The 18,229-nt window shown below is 54.3% G+C and overlaps 1 protein-coding gene across 3 annotated transcripts; it reads left to right on the top strand.

Moving 5' to 3' along the window:
* Positions 1 to 720: 720 nt before the first annotated feature.
* On the top strand, positions 721 to 16,558 carry VASH1 (vasohibin 1). 3 transcript variants are annotated; one of them, XM_084791162.1, is made up of 8 exons: positions 721 to 1,137; positions 1,989 to 2,320; positions 7,219 to 7,307; positions 8,388 to 8,444; positions 9,508 to 9,582; positions 10,086 to 10,467; positions 11,842 to 11,948; positions 12,801 to 16,558. In XM_084791162.1, the coding sequence occupies exons 2-8, from the start codon at positions 1,991 to 1,993 to the stop codon at positions 12,871 to 12,873; spliced, it is 1,113 nt and encodes a 370-aa protein (XP_084647288.1). In that variant the 5' UTR covers positions 721 to 1,137; positions 1,989 to 1,990; the 3' UTR covers positions 12,874 to 16,558. The 3 variants fall into 3 exon arrangements, with proteins under 3 accessions (XP_084647288.1, XP_084647287.1, XP_084647289.1); XM_084791161.1 differs by having other exon boundaries at positions 721 to 1,493; XM_084791163.1 differs by having other exon boundaries at positions 744 to 772.
* The last annotated feature ends 1,671 nt before the right edge of the window (positions 16,559 to 18,229 follow it).

Below are 18,229 nucleotides of genomic sequence, written 5' to 3'. Positions count from 1 at the left end.
CAAACAGTAGCATCTGAGGCCATGTGGGGTCTCCAGAGTGCACGGGCCACACACAAAAATCAACTGTACTAATTCTGGGCAGGTCGACACTCCCCAAACACTGCCTCCTACTCATAAGTTGCTGCCTTGGTCCTATGTCTGGGAAGGCTCACTGGAGCATCCAAAGCCAGAACTAGGGGCAAACTCTCTCAGTGAAAGAGAATGACTCCCAACTCCTACAAATCCTCCCTTAATGAACACTGCCAGAAAGGTTGAGTTCATCCAGCGCGACCGGCTCAACTGACAGATAGGGAAACTGAGGCTGCAAAGGGGAGGGATTTGCTGGAAGTCCCAGATGAAGACCGGCATGAACACATCTAGAACTCGGGTCTTCCTGGTCAGCATTCTTGCTTCTATAGCGCAGGCCGCCCCTCCAAGAGTTGTGCTTCAAGAAATTCCCAAGCGAAAGCCACTATTCCTTCCGCTATAGGAATCCCCCTCACCCCCCAGGAGTTTGCGCTCTGTGTAGTGAGTTGTAAACTTCCTCTGCAGTTCTGCGCCCACTTCTCAGCGCCCTAAGAGAAAGAGGTGAGAAGGGAGAGAACGTCCAAGGCATCCCTGCGACAACTTGTAGCTGGGGGGCCAAGGGTGGCGGCAGCAGGAGGACCCGATGGGAATGCGCTGGCCCTTTAAGGGGGGGACGGAGCGCATGCGCGGCGCGAGCCGGAGTCGAGGCTGGTGGGCGGCGGGAGGGCTGGGCATCCAGCGGTCGGCTGCGGTGGCTTCTGCTTTGGTGAGCCGGGACGCTGCGACTGGCCTGTGGGCTGCACCTTCGCAGGCTGCTGCTCCCCAAGAATCCGCACACCGCCGCCCGCCCGAGCTTTGCCATTCGCTTACAGCCGTCGCCGCGGGCGGAGCCTGCAAACCTGCCCTCGCGCCCCGCTCTCCCAGCTCTGCTCAGCTTGGCGGCCGGAGCCCTAGCGCAGCATCCTTTGCCCGCTCATGCTGCAGCTGGTGACTAGCGGCAAGTCTGCGGCTGGAGCCTGCCGCTCAGTGACCTCAACCTGGTCCCCGTGCGTCTCCTGAACCACTCCCCATGATGGCTGAGCTTGGAGTCCCGCGTCCCGCTTTGGCTCAGCTGGGACCACTCCGCTCCAGGTGCCCCCGGTGCCCCCGCTGAGCCGCACCAGGCGGGGGATCTCAAGGCCCGGGCGCCCCTAGCCGTCGCAACCCCACCCCCCTCCGCGCCCTTCCTCCCCGCCTGCTCCACTGCTGCTCCCGGGGGCTAGGGGCTAGGGGCTAGGGAACCCAGACAAAGCCCCACTTTGTGCCGGAGGCGGGCGTGGAATGTGCGCGCCGGCGCGCGCCCCCTCCCCTCTCCACTAGCTGCTAGAGTCGGCTCCCGGAAGGGTCGCGACGGAGAAGTCGCCCCCCGCGCCGCGCTCTCCTCTTGTATCTCCGGCCCCCGGGGTTCAGACTCGGAGCTCACGCGGGCCCCCTCCGGTCGCGCCAGTGTGAGTGTGCAAGGATTTCGTAGAAGAAATTTTTTTTTCTCTCCAAAACTTCGAGTGGGCACCGGTGCCTCGGCCGACCTTTTCAGCGTGGCTGCAGGTCTAAGCAGTCTGGCCTCAGTCTCCCCAACCCGACCCCTACTTTTCTCCTCCAAGCCACCCTAGATCGCTGTGGGTCATTGTTCTCGCCGCCAAGTGGGGGTGCTTTGTACAGGGTGCCAAGTTGGGGTTTTTCTCCTCAACTCGTTTTCCAAACAAAACAAGGCCTCTAAAGCCGACCCTGGGCAACCCACCTGGCCATCACTCCAGGTTGATGCGCTGATTCTTTCTTACCAAATAGTATTTTATTGTGCAGGAGCCACGCCCTGGTTTCTTAAAGGCGCCAGGCACTGTTTGACCATGTGTTATCTCTATAGCGGGTGTGTGGGAGGCCTCCTGTGAGGCACTTATTTTTCCCGCCTCCTGATACATCCTCCCACCCCCCCGTCGAGGATTTAGGGATGCCAGGGGGAAAGAAAGTGGTCTCGAGTGGCAGCAGCGGTGCCTCCCCGAACACAGCCGCCGCCTCCGCCACCGCTGCTGCCGCTGCCTCCCATTCCGGCATTAAACGTTTGGAGACCAGCGAAGGGGCCTCAGCACAGAGAGACGAGGAACCGGAGGAGGAAGGGGAAGAGGACCTACGAGATGGTGGTGTCCCTTTCTTCATCAACCGTGGTGGACTGCCAGTAGACGAGGCCACCTGGGAAAGGATGTGGAAGCATGTGGCCAAGATCCACCCAGATGGAGAGAAGGTGGCTCTGCGGATCCGTGGGGCCACGGACCTGCCCAAGGTAAGACATGCAGGGGGCAGACACAGTGAAGAGGGGTTTTATTGACTTTGGGGCTAAGAAAGTAGTCCACACACATCTTGCTTCAGAAGGGGACCATCGTTATGGTAAGTTTTTAAAAATAATAGGTAGGTGGCACCTGTCCAGAACTTTATTAACAGTGCTTTTGGAACCATCCTATGAGGGAAGCTCATGCCCCCGTCTCCAGGAGGCCCTCCCCCATGGCTTTCTGAGCAGAATCACAAATGAACTAGGGAACTGGTGTGGCTTGGCATCTCTTATGTTCAGGACACTTGAGGACCCAGGAAACTAGGAGACTGGGGAAGTGCAGGGCTTTGTATGGTGAGGAAATATTTTAAAATGTTACCCTCTGGGTTTGACCAGCAGTGTTCCCAAGGAAGTGCAGTTTGGGTTCCCTTTTAGGATGAGAAACTCAGAGGGTACAGTGGGAAGCTGCGGAGCTGGGATTCCCCATCAGGCCTTGGGGTTCCATAAGCTCAGCTCTGTTGGGCACCAGATTCAGTGGCGTTAGCCATTACCCTGTGGGGAACAGAGAAGTTAAAACTGGACCTCCTCCACCACAACAGAGCCTCCATGGTACTGCTGAGCAAAAGAGGCTCCGTCTCATTCATCTTTGTCTTCTTGAGGTCTCCTGAGTGCCTGGCACAGGCCAGACAGTTATGAGTGTTTACTCAGTGAAAAGACATTTGGGCTATGCTGTGCTGTGCTGTGCTGTGCAGTGTTATACTGGAAGTGTGTGTGTGTGTGTGTGCGCGCGCGCGCGCGCGCGCGCGCTCGAGCGCGCGCGTGTGCACACACATGTGTTTAATGTTTATGGTTCATTCCAAGGAAGTAGTGCTCCAAGTACTGAGGCCACTGCTCAGAAGTCAGAGCCTATGGCTTTAGCCCTGAAGGAAGAAAGGGGAGAACAGAGCTACTGGAAACCAGGCCTGTTTTGCTTTTGCTGGGTTATTGGCAGAACCATCAGAAAAAAATGTTTTTGGGAAAAGATAATCTGAGGTTGAAGGCTGAGCTACTGCCTAATGTTTCCCAGGGGAATAAGCTAAATTGATTTTGAATGGCTACAGCTCATCCCCTCGTTTATTTAGCTGATCTAAAACTGTGGAACCGTCTCCACTGTCTTATCCTTAAAATGAACACTGCGCAGAACATTCTAGAACACAAAATTTTGGAGCCCAGCTTTGATTTTTGACCTTGGGATAAATGTCTGAACAAGGAAGTATGATACCATGGGATGGGAGTATTGTTTCGGATAGCCTGCCTGCCCATGTGAACTCAAGCCAATCCCCTGTAGCCTGCTCGCGTCACCGGCTTTCTTATCTGTAAAATGGGCTGGTGGCGGTGAGGACGAAATGAGAAACCATGTGTCAAACTGGAAACTGGGACTATTGGGAGGAGAGAGATGAGATGCCACTCAGAGTATCTGGCAAGCACGTGCTCCACAAGCTCTGGCCCTCTTGGTTCTGCCTGTTGGACCGGGGGAGAGTGGCACAATAGGCCGCAGCTTTGGAGGACTCAGACTATCGGTGTCTTTGATACTGATTGGTCAGTATTGTCATCCACAGGCTTCGTGTTCAGAAAGGACGTGCTTGAGTGAATGAAGCTGTCTGTTAGGGAGGAAAGTACGGAGACGTTATAGGAAGTATAGGAAGGCAAAGGGGAATTCTGAAACCTCATCTTCAAGCCTTCGAGGAAGCGGGTCAGATTGAGGAAGCGAGTAAGCACCAAGCTGAGCTGTTAATTTGGCTCAGGGAGCCCTTTGGGTGCAGGGGCTGTGGAGGAGCCCTAGAAGCCACGGAGAAGAGAAACAATATTGCACATCATACTGTGAGCTGCAGAAAGGCCCCTCCTGAGTGGCCTGCTGCGGAGGTCACACTGTCCCACGATGGGTCCCGGGAGGGTTTCTTAGGATACACAACGTCTTAACAGATTGCTTGAGCCAAACCTTGACAGGTGGGGAGATCTCTCACATAGTGATCCGTAATTTTTGGCATCTTTACAGGAAAGGAAGAGAGATGGGAACAGCATGTCTATGGCAGCTGGCAGGAGGGGCTGGGATGCGTCTCCCCCTCCCCCTTTTCGCTACAGCTTCCTGTGCCCCTGCCCACACCTGCCTTCTCTGAGTTTTACAGGCTGAGTGTCTTCAGGAAGCTGTATCCACAGCAGCAGGGCAGGGCAGTGAAAGGCAGTGCTGTGGAGGGGCCTTCATGGCTCCTCATCCTTCCTATCTCAGAACAACTTTCATAAGATGCCCTGTCCCTCCGCATCCGCAGCTGTCAGTGGCTCGGCGGCAATGCCCATTTCATGGGGATGCTGAGATGAACACCTCATTAGGTGAGCATAGGTTCCCAGTGGTGCACAGGGTGGACATGCAGCAATCCGCAAGCGCTTGCTAGAAGAATCCAGAAGCCAGTAGCAGGCTACGGCTACGCTCCTGCGTAAGAATCTCTCCTTGCTGTTTCCAGCTGCTGTCCCCTTTGGAAGCCTAGAGACTTTCCCTAAACCCAGCTGCTGAAGGCCTAGCTGTGGCACTGGCTGCTGAGGACCTGCAGATGGGAATCCAGGCATCTCTAGAGAGCCAGATAACCCGGGAGTGTGTGCTGAACAGTCTTGGCACATATCTGTAGCCAGGTGTTAGACAGTGTTCTTAGGTGCCTGTTGGCAACAGCTCAGTGATGCCCCGCCTGTTCCTGTTCCTGCCCTTTCAGGAGTGAGGTGCGTTCACTGTGAGACATCCGAGGGCGCCTCTGTTCAGGGGCTTCTCTGAAATCGCAGAGTTGGATTCTATAGCATGGTCAGTTCTGCTCTGTTTATCTGGGAGCCTTCCTGACTCATCTCCAAGGTCAGCCGTAGGCTCCCCCGCCTCCCCTAAGCTGCTCGTTGTGCTGGGCTGAGGAACTCTTCCAGTAGGATTAGCCTGGAACCCTGGACTGTCTAGTTCTTGGATCAAGCTTTATGTTCTTGCTAAGGTGGTCTCTAAGGCCACACATAGGACCCTAGGTCATTTTTTACTCTTCTTCCACAGTGGCCTTCTTGGCAGGCCCTTTGTGTGGCAAGTAGCCATGATGCTTTTGTGGGTACCCCCTGTTCCTGGCTTGAGCCTGTTCCTAAGTCTCTGCCGGAGCTTTGGCAAGTAGTTTACTATGGCTTCCTCCCTGTCCAAGAGTGGCTCTTGAGCCAGGTGGGTTCAGTTACACACCTCCAGGTGCCAGCCCCTACTTACCAAGTGGGGGTAATTGTGATACTCTGAGAGTGCCCCCCTGAGGTCCAGTGATTTGGGTGGACATGCAGTGTTGCTTATCATGTCCTACCTCCCCACCCCCATACCCTTGACCCTTGACCCTTGACCAGGATGGCTGGCCAGCCCCTGGGACAGTCACAGTGTGCATTTGGCACAGAGCGATCAGGCAAGTGAAGAAGGCAAGACCCATCCTGAGCTTATCTCGTGCCGGTGGCTGTTAAAGTGATGGTGCCAGTTTGAAGATGGAAGTGATGGGAAAGCGGAAATAACTTCTCTAGACTGTGGCATCTGCTGCTAGAGACTGCCTAGACAGGAAGCCAAGGGCCCTGGGGAGGGAAGAGGAAAGAAAGACCTGCTAGACTGCCTTTCTGAGCCAGGGCCCTTGCTTCCTGCATCTCCACCCAATGGAGTGAGGCAGTATCTATCAGAGACACCACACTGGGCTCCCCTTCCCCACAATCAGAAGCACCCCAGAGACACGTGTGTGGTGATAACTGTGTGTTACTTCCCTTCCTGACAAAGCCCAGCCACAGTGACTATGGTATTTAAAAATACTCTGTGGGCCCAGCCTACCAAAGGTGAACCCTTCCTCCTCCCTACACACCCACCCTGAGGGTACCTAGGACTCCTGATGCCCCTGCTCTTTACTCTCACCCTTACATTTGCAGCTAGGTGGGCATGGGCAAGCTCTGGGTGGGAACATACTGCTTAGGTATGGAGTAGGTGAGAAAAGGGTGTTTGAAAGCAAGACCTGCCCCATAATATGTTCCCTTGTCCCACTGCCACTGCCACACTCTTTGCCAGTTCAGGTTGGTGCTTTGGAAGCCCCAGCACGCCTGCCAGTGGGGGCAGGTGACATCCCTTGCTGAGGATATGTCCGCCTGTCTAGGACAGATCTCCTAGCTTAGGGTACTACCTAGTAGAATGGAACACTGAGGAAACCAGTTTTAATCTAGTACTGGAGCCAGAGTGTATTCGTCTGCTTTTCACCGCTATAATGAAATACCTGAGGCATGACACTTAGGAAGAAATGAAGGTTTATTTAGCTTGCAGCCTTGGGGGCTGAAGGGGCCCCTGTTGGTTCAGACTTGGGTAAGGTCTAATGGCAGTGGATAGCGTCAAGACAGGAGCATGGAGAGACAGATCACACTGGAAGCAAGAAGTTGGAGGAAGAGGGAGCTGTGTTGTGCCCCTTTGATGACAATCCTGAGGACTTTCCTTTCCAAGGGCACACCTCCAGTGCCCTAAAACCTTCACCTAGAACCCACCTCAACATTACCAACCCAAGGACAAAGTCTCAACACCTTTGCCATAGACCAGACTGAACCCCAAACCCAAACAAATAACCCCAATATGGACATTCTTGTTAAGCATTAATTAATGCATATTGTAAATTTAGGCAGTGGATCCTCCTGTGTTTTCTAAAATTATTTAACAGTATGAAATTCCAAGGTCAACATAAGTGCAGTCTGGTGTCTGGGATGGCTGAGCTGGGAGGAGGCTTGGGATGGAGGGAGCTGCTAGAAAAAGCAGTGCAGAGTAGGAGCCTCCCCAGGGTGTTGTTGCTGGGGGGGGGGGGCTGGAAGCTCTGGGGTGTGCCTCTCCATGTGACAAGAGATTTTTCTCCATCTGTCCCTAGATTCCCATACCAAGTGTGCCTACTTTCCAGCCAACGACGCCCATCCCTGAGCGCCTGGAAGCCGTGCAGCGCTATATCAGGGAGCTGCAGTATCCTCTTGGGTCCTGAGCTGTGGTCCACCATTTAGTGACAGCCCCAAAGATCTAGTGGGACCTGGAGAGAGATCAGCAGGGCCGGCTCCCTCCCAACTCCAGAACTGCCATTTACTGGCACCTGTGGTTGTGTCTGAATGCTGGACACCCTCTCCAGCTTCCCCAGTACCAGCCTCTCCATAGTGTGTGTGTGTGTGTGTGTGTGTGTGTGTACATGCACACCTATGTAAGGAGAGAAGGGGCTCCTAAGAACCTTGCTAAGGACAGTGGGTACCAGTTGTTATGCATCCTGCCCCAGCTAAGGGACAGAAGAAGCTGGTTGGGGCCATTGCGGTGCTCCCTTTGGGAGGATGAGGGATGGAAAATGATCTTTTGCTCCAAGATAGAACATCTTGAAGTATTTCTCCTAATTTTTGGCACTTTTCTTCCCTGGCTAGCAGCCAGTTGCCTTACTTCTCTGCTGCGAGCCCCTGAGCTTCTGCCCAAGAGCTGTGTTTGTGTCTTGGATCCTGTGGTCCTTGTTTTCCTGTGGCTCATATAGCTTGCTTTCTTGGAACACCCAGGACTACCAGCCCAGAGGTGGCACCACACACAAGGGGCTGGGCCCACTCTCCACGTCAACCCAAATTAAGCAACTTCACCTCAGGCCAGTCTGGTGGGGGCATTTTCTCAGTCGAAGTTCCCTGTTTCCAAATGACTCTAGCTTGCATCAAGTTGGTATACAGCTACCCCACCAGCCTTTTTAGCTGTTTGGAGGACCCAGCACTGCCAAGAGCTGTCCCTAGCTAAAGGCTGCTTTCTCAGCCCTGCTGGCTTGGCTGCCCAGTCAGTGTCCTGTCCTGAGACAAGAGGCCACGAGAGAACAAGGGAGGCTGCCAAGGAGTGGGGGAGAGGAGCTATGAGGGTGAGGAGAACCCCAAGTTCTACCCTGTTCCCTTCTTCCCGGAGAGCATCCCAAGCATCCTGCAGGGCGGTTTGTGGGGTCCTTCTGTCGCCATCCTACGGTCTGGGATGGCAGCCAAGGGGAAAGTAGAGCCTTCTAAACCAAGCTAGGAAATCCTTAACCACTATCCCCAGGTACAATCACACAGGGACACAGTTCTTTGAAATTAAGAAGAGCAGACCTCTGACAGGGTAAGTGCAGTGCCACTGGGTTTGATCCCTTAAGGAACCTGGCGGGGGGCGGGGGGGGGGCTTTTCTGAGGACCGCCATCCATAGGATGGGGGATGGGTGCTACCGCGGGGGGGGGGGGGAGGCGAGGCGCCCAAGGAAGGAAATCCCAATGAGATAGCCACCCAAGGCTGATGAAAGGGAAACATAACTGAGCTAGTGGGGTAACCCTTCCCCTGACCCCAGATGCTCTTGACCGGAGTGGGAGATGGGAAAGGGCATCTTCCTTTTCTTTCTTTGAAGCCTCCCATGCCCTCTGGGTTATATGGTACCGACAAGTAAGAAAACTGGCTTCTCTCACTCCCTACCCCATGGTGACTCAGCATGCTGACTTGAGCTGAGTCTCTGGTTCCAGACAGTTTCAGTTGCTAATTTGCTTAATTTCGGGACAACGACCTGCACATTGCTTATCCACTTAATTCTTGAAACCCTTGAGTGGAACCCACCTTCTCCGGTCCCAGGCTTGGCTCCTGTCCTTCAGTTGCTGCAGTGTGCCGATGTCCCTTTCCATCCTCCCAGGATGCAGGTGACCCACACAAAGCAGTCGCTAGACCTGGAGGATAGGCTGTTCTGAAATAGCCTCCATTCCAAGTTCAGGGGCAGGCGGGCCAGCCAAGGGATAGCTGTCTGCCTGGCTACAGAGAGTATTTGCCGTCAGTCAGCATGTTCTTTGGGCAGCTGTGGTCAGGTGAGGAGTGCCCATGGCAGGCTTCTCAGCTCCCCCAAGCTCCTCAGGTCTTCCTGCCGTCCATGCTCCCCTCCCCCAGTCTTTGAGCCTGAGCCAGGCCAGGGAAGAGGAAGTGAAGGGAGAGAAGGGCAGGGAGAACAGGTCTATTTCCGGAGCTCCAGAGCTGCCTCCTCACCCCCTCAGGGTGGGGGGAAGGCTTGGGAGGGGGAAGGAAACACCAGGCCTGGGGGATGGCAGCTTGGAAACAAGTCCCTGCTGGAATCTTTCTGGCAGTCACCAAATAGGGCCATAGAGGGCTGGAGACAGTCTCCACACAGCTCCGCCTTCCTTTCTCATAGGCTGATGGACCTGGCCAAGGAAATGACCAAAGAGGCTCTGCCAATCAAATGCCTGGAAGCTGTGATCCTGGGAATGTATCCTTCCTCTGGCCTGGGGGAGACTGGCTCTGACTGGCCTGGCCTGTGCTGACATCTGTTGGCCCCTAGCATGGAGCAGCCTCCCAAGGTGGAGTCTGTGCCAAAGGGAAGATCCTTGGGAGGTCATTGCCCCAGTACCCTGACTGTTGTACCATTTCTAAGAAACAGTCTCGGAGAAGCAGCCAAGAGGCCCAGGGCTGCCACATCCAGCTTGTGCTGACTTACAGAGATGGCAGGTGGGGTCTTGAAAGTAGAACTGCCTAGAAAGATGCACAGGGTTTCTCAGCCAGCCCCGCAAAGGGCACAAGGGCATCTAGGAAGACTGACAACCCACCCCGCCCTGGGAAAAGCAGCCCTCTGCAGGACCCCAGTCAGAGCTGGGGAGAAAGACGTATTTGTGGCCAGTTTGTCTGTTTTCAGAAGTTGGCCGTTCAGGGGCTCTTTGGCACACAGATAAAACATCCTGACCAGGCCCTTTCCTTAGCGCTGTGATTCACCAGTTACCTCACCAACAGCATGCCCACCCTGGAACGCTTCCCCATCAGCTTCAAGACCTATTTCTCAGGGAACTACTTCCGCCACATTGTGCTGGGGGTGAACTTTGGGGGCCGCTACGGAGCCCTGGGCATGAGCCGGAGGGAGGACCTGATGTACAAAGCTCCAGCCTTCCGCACACTCAGTGAGCTCGTGCTGGACTACGAGGCGGCCTACGGCCGCTGCTGGCATGTGCTGAAGAAGGTAAAGCTGGGCCAGTGTGTGTCCCACGACCCCCACAGTGTGGAACAGATTGAATGGAAGCACTCGGTGCTGGACGTGGAGAGACTGGGGCGGGAAGACTTCCGTAAGGAGCTGGAGCGTCACGCCCGGGACATGCGGCTCAAGGTTAGCATCAGCAGTGGTCTGAGGGGCCAGCGTCCAGTCCACTGCCGCTTCCTCAGGGGATTCCCCTCCACGCCTTTACCCGGCTGCCCTGACCTGTAGGGGTTGCCTAAGGATGAAGTATCTACCGGGACTCAGGATCCGTCATTACTCAGAAAACGTCCTGTTGTTGAAGTTGTTCCTTTGGGGAGGGGGAAGGGCGGGCGCTGGGTTTGCGGAGTCCTTAGGTCTGTGCAGTTTGGACGTGTGAAGGATGGGGACATGTTACACTCCAGGCCTGGGTGCTCTGCGTGGAAGCAGCAGGCACCTGGCCTATCTGCGAATGTGGCTGGCAGGCTGGGGTAGCGAGCAGCCGCGACCTCTCCTGTCCCTCCTGAGTCCCTAAGCTTCCTTGCAGTAAAGGACCAGGAGGTGAGCAGCAGAAAGAAGGTCCAACTATAGGGAAGACAGTGAGGGAGGTGGCCCCTCCCCCTTCTTCCCCACCACTCAGCAGCTGCTGGATGGTTGGAGGAACCTCATGGATCAGCATCAGTAAACTAAGGTCCTTAGCCTTCTAGCAGACAGACTTGGGGAGGGGGCTCTCTCCTGAGTGATCAGCCCCTCTCTCTTTCTCAGCCCTAATGCATTGTGATCTGCTCCCCCCAAAACCCCGGCAGTTAACATTGTCTCCCCCTGAGGTGGAAATAGGCCTCTGTTAAAGAGAAGCCCCTCTGTGCCTAGGCCACTCCCCTCCCCCAGCTCTCACTGTTGGGAACATGGTAGTGTTTTCCAGGCAGCAGCAGAATGTAGAGACAGAGCTTTTTAGGGAGTTCTCTCTCTCTTGAGTGCTGCTGGTTCCAAGCCAGCTCAGCACTGGACTCCCCACACTGCTGTTTTTTCAGCTCCTCCTAGCTCTGGGGAGCTAAGAACTCTCCAAGCGGGCTGACCATACCACAATGAAGAATGATTTGAGGTTTTATGAGGCTTTTGGGTGGTTGGCTGGTTGGGTTTGTTTTTGTTTGTTTGTTTGTGTTATTCTGAATCAGAGATACAGCTCCCAGTCTGACATCTGATTAGCTTGAGATTGTCACTGTCAGCATTTGCCATATCCCCATCTCACACACTTACCTAGCCTGGTTAAAGGAGGTCTTTCTTCAGAGGTGTTTCTCCAGTCCTATGACAGCCCAGTGACAGCCTCCTGCACTATGTTCTGGACCCTCGAGGAGTAGACAGCTCTACTGCGGATCTGCTGCCCCAGTGGCTTTTACTGCCAGTGATGACCCAGAGACAGGACAAAGGCTTGGAGTGTAGACTGCCCAGGGGCTTCCAGGGACTGTGGCAGGCAGAGTGGGCCACTCGGCAGCCCAGGACTTTTTTTTTTCCTTCCTCTCCATCCAGATTGGCAAGGGCCCTCCTTCTCCCACCAAGGACCGGAAGAAGGATGTTTCTTCCCCACAGAGGGCCCAGTCCAGCCCCCACCGCAGGAACAGCCGCAGTGAGAGGAGGTGAGAAAGGAGGCCCAACAAAAAAACCTTTGCAAGTCTTGCCCTTGCCTCTTCCTGACCCCTCTCTTCACCCCTCCTTCCTCCTCGTCCTTTCTTTGAGAAATCACTTGGGGTAATGGGTCCATGTGCCTGCGTGTGTGCCTACAGCCATTTGTGCCATTTCCCTAAAGAAATTCAGCTGACTCTGGTTACCCTGTGCCTGGCCAGGAGGTCTAAGGACAGAGGCAGGCAGCAGAATGGACACAGTGGGACTCTCACAAGGCCCTGAGCTCTCCTGAAGTTTGCTAAAGGGGCTCTATATATGACCTTAGGCTGTACAGCTAGCACAGGAGGCTTTGAGCACAACTTTTGCCCCCTATATGGTCAAAGTTTTTTTGTCTGTGTCCAAATAGTAAAATTTATTATTTAAATACCAGGCCTCACACTCTGACTCCCTCTCCCACATAGCATCCCGGCTCTGCCTTTAATTATAATTGTACCTCTGGAGCCATCCCCACCCCCACTGTGAAGTGAGAGGGTGCTGAGCAGACCTCTGGCACTGAAATACCTATTGCCCCTACCTGTGATCTCAGAGGGTTTTTGTAGGGAACCAACTCTAGGTTGTACTTAAAGCTCTTACGCGCAAACTGTGCCAGTCTAGTAATCGGCATCAAAGAGCAAGAGGCTGTGCGCTGGGGGGCGGGGGCATCTAGGAACTTGAGGCTGCCCGCTGGCTCCAGAGCACTCCCCAGACCCCCTGCTGCAGCTGTGAGGCTCCTGAGTGGAGGGAAGGGTGGGGTTATGATATCTTCCTTTCCCTAGCTCCCTAGCAACCACTTACTCTCTTCCACTCCCTCTGCTTTCTTCCTTCAGGCCTTCGGGGGAGAAGAAGCCTGCAGAGCCCAAAGCCATGCCAGACCTCAATGGGTACCAGATCCGGGTGTAAGGCAGATGCCAGAACCCCTGGGCCTCTTCTGCTTCTGGAGGCCCAGAGCCACCTGCAGGAAAGAACCTACTTCATTCAAGCAGGGCCTGGTGATGGGGTGGGTTGGGGTTGGGGGGAGGCAAGAAAGATGCCTCATGGCCCCCCCCCAGGTGACTTCCCTTCCCGTGGAGCCAAGCCCCCAACTTTGGGCCAAGAAGCAGTATTTCATTTGGAGTTTTAGCTCTACAACGGAAGTTTAGGTATTTGGAGGAAAAGACAGATGGGCACACTGGTAGCTACCGCGGCCTGCTCTCTCTGAGCACTGTGTGGCTTGGGGGGTGGGGAGGCTTAATGGCTCGGTGGTGCTCCTTCTCTCTCTCCAGTGCTTGGCAATTTCGAGCCCCACCAGCCTGTGGGGTGAGGGTGGGGTGGGCTAAGAATGGAAGTGTTCTTCCGGCTGGGCCTGTCCTGGCAGAATCATGACGCCGGGAAAAGGAAGCAGGGTAGGTGTTCTCCCTGAGAAATGACTGTTTCTCAAGTCAGGAACTTGGCAGAAGCCACATCTGCCTAAGGTGGAAACTGATAGCCCAGGAAAGCCCTCAGGGCAGTGTGACTCTTCAGATAGCACTGTGTCCCCTCGCCCCCACCCCCATCTTCACTATAGCCAGTTTGGGATTAGGCTATAGAACCAGGGAAGGACCACAGTGGGAAGCGTGCCTGGCCCCTAAGCACATCTGCTGGTTCCATATAGTCTTGACGGAGCATATAGATTGAGGGGGCTCCTTGCAGAAGGGCTGGGCTTTGTAGAGGGCCCAGAATTGCACTGGGGACACTATGACCCTGAGAAACTGCCTGGGCACAGGATGGTTGAGTGAAACCCTCTAGTTGTGTGAGAGTGGGCTCTTTTCTCCCCTTGTAATAGCCCCAGCCCTTGCTGGGGAAACAAGACCAGACCAGGATGCCTATACCCCAAGCCCACCCACCCTGCGTCACTGCCCATTTGCGCAATTTTAGCAATTCTTTGAGGCACTGGCAGGGAAGAGCCCAGGCGGCGGGAGTTGTCTATGTACTGACCCTTGGGCACAAGATCCCTGGGAGGAAAGTGAGGTGTGGAGGGGGCCTGTTGGGGCTGGGGGAGGAGACACAGCGGTGAGATGGGAGTGTAAGTGAGAAGGGCCGTGGGAGGCAGTTCAGGATAAGGCTAGGTGGGGACTGAGTTCCCTGCAGCACAGATGGCACTGGTCAAGTTGCTGGAGGCTTCAAGTGACAGAGGACAGCTGGATGAGGTGACCATTAAAGGGCTTTACTGAGAGGCAGAGGCAGCCTGGGCAGCTGCCAATAAGGCTGCAGAGGGCTGAGGGCTTGGATAAGAGCAACAGAACTAGGGACTCAAAACACCTACAGGGTCAGCAGCTATCAAAGAGGAGGACTGGGTGGGACTGTGTCCAACAGAAGAGAGCATATCCCATTAAAGTGGGTGCCACCATGCTACTGACCCCTCAGTGCAGGCCCTAAGGGGTAGTTATCTTTTTTTTTTCTTTAAGGCCAGGACTCTGAATTGATACATGAATTATAAAAGTTAACAATCAGTTCAAGACATTATTACCGTAGGTGACAGAGTGCTAGTCTGCAGTGTCTAGGCTAGAGAGCATGGGCTGGTTATGGGGAGACTCCTGCTGCACTGTGGGTGGAAAATGTGACTGTTTTCAGTTTCCCAAAGGCAGAGGGGGCCACCTCCTGTGTCACCCTCCTTGCCCCATCCTGCAGGTAGACACCATGCTTGTGGTTGTTGGGCCAACAGAGCCGGTAGAGTGGGACAGAATGGTGAGGCTTTGGCCTGCCAGGAAATGGCTGGTGGCTGAAAGGAGAGGAAGAGTTGGAGGAGGAGGGAGGGAGGGAGGGAGGGAGGACCATACTGGTGACATGTGTCACAAAGAGGCCGGCTGCTCATCATGCCAACAGCTCCTGGGCCCAGAACCAGGTCCAGTAGGATCCAGCACCGGCCCCATGAAAGGCCGGCTGTTCAGTCTCTTATCTTACCCTGTTCCTCCTGGGGTCAGGGAGGGCACTGGGAAGTACATACCTGCCCCGAGGCTACACCCCTGGCCAGCCCCATGAACGGGGCATGACACAGTTTGATCCATCCCCGAGTTCAGGGGATAGGAGGTGGTAGTCCCAGTGTTCCCATGCCCACCTTGAGAGGTGCAAGGTTGGACAAGATCTCTTCTGAATCTGAATGTGGCTGCTTATCCTTAGGAGAGCAGCCCTGTATGTGTCTGGCAACTTCAAGATATGACAATATGGGAGGAAAGGTGTCAGGAGAGCTGGCGTCTCTATGTGGAGACCAACTCCAGGTCCTAAAGCTTGAGGACAGGCACTGAGGCCCAGGGAGGGAGGAAGTAGGCGGAACCCTGACTTGTTCAGTGTGGGCCAGCTGTGACCCCTTGCTCTTCACCTCCTCCGGCCTGTGGAGACTGACCTAGGCCACAGTGGTGCTTTTTATTTTTTACTTTCTCTTATGTAGCAAGCCATCCTCTCCTCTGAGGCCATCTGTGCAGGCTGTTGTGTGCTCTCTGGGGCTGACCTGGCTGTCTGGTTTTCTGGGGAGGCAGAGGCAGGGACTTTTGAGGCCTTAGTCACCATCCATGACGTCACTTCATCTCACTTCCTATGAGGGACAGAGAGCTGGCAGGTTTGACTCCAGACCGCCCAACTCAGGCCTGCCTTCTGGCTTCTCTGCCCTATCCTTGGGGGCCACTGGCCGAAGAGGGTCAAGGTGAGGTCGGAGGCGGCTCCTTGGTGGAGGTGGCTGGGGCAAAGGCTCCTTGTGCGTGTTGTTGGGTCAGAACACTGGGAAGCTGGTGTCAGAGAACTTTCCTCTCCGCCTAGCTGCCTGCCAGTCCTTTCCCTCCATAGCCCCACATTTCCATGTTTCCTGACCCTTCGTGCCAACCACTTATCCTTAGTGGGCATGGCCAAGTGGGCAGAGCAGTGGCCTTCTGGCCCCAGACTCGATGATGAAGCCTAGAGACCAGGCACTGAGCAGCAAGCAGCTCAGGAAGTTGACCATGGCTGATGTCTAGTCCTGCCCTGCCCCCTTTCCAGCTGCGATGAGTTCCTGGCTCAGGGGAGGGTTAGGTTTAATGATAGTTGTGCAGTGCCCTGAGGTCTGTGTGTGCACACACCTGGCCTTCCTGCCTGCAATGAATTCAGGCTTACCACAGCACTGCCCCACCCCCACCCTGACATGCTCTCAATGATGTTAGAGTGCAAGGATGTGCAGGCAGGGACACACAAGCTGGAGGTGTAAAGGGCAAGAATATTCTCTAGAGTTGTAGGTGGGAGCTAAGGATTCGCCCAGCCAGGTATCACAGCCTCCTGCCAGCATCGCCAGCAGGCGGGGCTACCATCATGCTAGCTGCACGTCCTTTGCTAGGATCTTCTCACTCCAGCTTGGTGCTTTGGGGTCCCAAGCTTCCTTGTTAGTTTAAGTCTGATACACTTGACCCCTGGGCCAGTGATGACAGCCCGCCATCCCGTGTGCTTTGTTCAGCTGATGTGTTGTCCCAGAAGTCATTATTTCTGTGTTCGTATCAGTGTTATCCCTGCCCTTCACTGCACACTTTTGTCTCCTTTCTCACCTTCCCGTGAAATGAATAAAGTCTGCCCAGCTCCCGTTGTATGGGCTGGCAGAAGTCATGTGAAACCTTGTCTGCTTCACTGTGGGAGTGGAGCCCAGTCCCATTCCCACCTCGTTAGCCCCACTATCTGCAGGAAGAAGCCAAGATCCCAAGCAGATGGGAGGAGAACCACAGAGTGGGGAACAGGAAGCCTCCTGGCCCTGGCCAAGGGACTCTGTCAGGCGGTCAAAGCTATTCAGCTCTTGCTAGCCCTAATCTGGGATCAGGTTTCCCAATCTGCTGTGAGGTGCCTCTTCCACAGCCAATCAGTAGAAAGGAGAAAGACAGTTCATTTGAGGAAACCGCCAAAGCTTTGGGAAAACCTCTGGACCCACATTGTCCCTCCCTTTGACTCTGGACCTTTTAGCCACCCATACCAAGGCAAGTGCAAACACTGAAAACCAACACAGAATTCTTAAAGCCCAGTGTCTGTCAGCCCAAATCACTTATCACATGTGTCTCATTGAGCTTACGAATAAAACTCATTAGGCAGGCCATGTGACAGCCCAGCCAAACCATCCCGTCCTAGCTGGGAGGACAGTAGCATAGAAAGCCTCTGTCTCTGTCATTTCAGTGGTCTGATGACTAGGCTTGGGGTCAGCATGGCAGCTGGAGAGGAGAGCAACCTGGGGTTAGTTTGGATTATACCCTTAAATAGAGGTAGAGTTATTACCAGCCAAAATACAGCACTCCCTAAAAATTAAAAAAACAGTTACCCAAAGGTAACCACAATATGTGGATACAGTGAATGCATGGCATTCCATGGGAGATGTGCTGTTTACACAATCTAAGTCTAGTTACAGTGAAACGCAGCAGAGAGCTTGGTGGGAAGCCCCAATGGTACAGGCCACTCTGGGCCAACTGCTCCTGATCGAGGGAGACAAAAGGCTTGGAGTGATCATAGGCCATTACTGAGTCAGGCTCATCATGGTCACTGCTAAGCCAACTCCACAGACTGCAGATGTATTGCTGCTGACCTCCAGGCTGCTCAGAACCCAGTTTCCTGGGAGACGTGGTTACCTTATTCTCTGCTGCCCAGGTTCTTCCAGGGCCTGCCTCATTTAGGCATGACTAAATTGACTATTCCCAAAATCCCTAAAGAGACTGGTGCACTGATTCCTCCTCCCCATCTGCCAGGACCTTGCATTTTGACTGCCTCTGTGGCGGGCAATGGCAATGGAAAGCAATTGTCATACCAAGGACTAAGATTGACCCAGATGCAGGTTGCCTGGGAACACTTAGTGTTTGCCAAGGTTGGATGGAGAACCAGCTGTTGAGGCCTGCTGGGTGGAAGAGACAGGCCAGCTCTTTGAGCTAGCTCACATGACAACTCTTTCCAATCTCTAGCCAGTGAGAATTTGCTAATGGGAAACAAAATTTCCAAGAATTCAATATAAGAATAGAATGTAAGAAGTCATTTTCTCCAGGGCTAGCTGCAGTCTTGCTTGGTAGATCATAGGGACTGGAGACAGTACACAAGGGCCAGCCTCTCTGCAGACCACATGGAATCCCTGTTCTTCTGCCCCAGGATGACCTGCACCACCACACCAGGCTTTCTAGATTCAACAATTAAAGGACAGGCTGTTGGGGGTCCTGGGTCCCACACAGCTCCTTCCTGGAAACCAGAGATGGGCCGTCATGCCCTGGGAAAAGAGAAGCTGTACTGTGCATTACTTAACACACCAAAACCCCATTCT

Source organism: Acomys minous (assembly GCF_964271855.1).
Source record: "Acomys minous genome assembly, chromosome: 8".
In the NCBI taxonomy this organism is placed as follows: domain Eukaryota; kingdom Metazoa; phylum Chordata; class Mammalia; order Rodentia; family Muridae; genus Acomys; species Acomys minous.
Note: the sequence above shows the minus strand (reverse complement) of the source record. Positions and strands in the feature narration are given on the sequence as shown.

Coding starts and splice junctions, on each gene's coding strand:
- VASH1 (XM_084791162.1), top strand. CDS start 1,991: ATGCCAGGGGGAAAGAAAGTGGTCTCGAGTGGCAGCAGCGGTGCCTCC. Junction 8,445..9,507: donor AAGAGCAGACCTCTGACAGG/GTAAGTGCAGTG, acceptor CCTTTCTCATAG/GCTGATGGACCTGGCCAAGG. Junction 11,949..12,800: donor AACAGCCGCAGTGAGAGGAG/GTGAGAAAGGAG, acceptor TTCTTCCTTCAG/GCCTTCGGGGGAGAAGAAGC.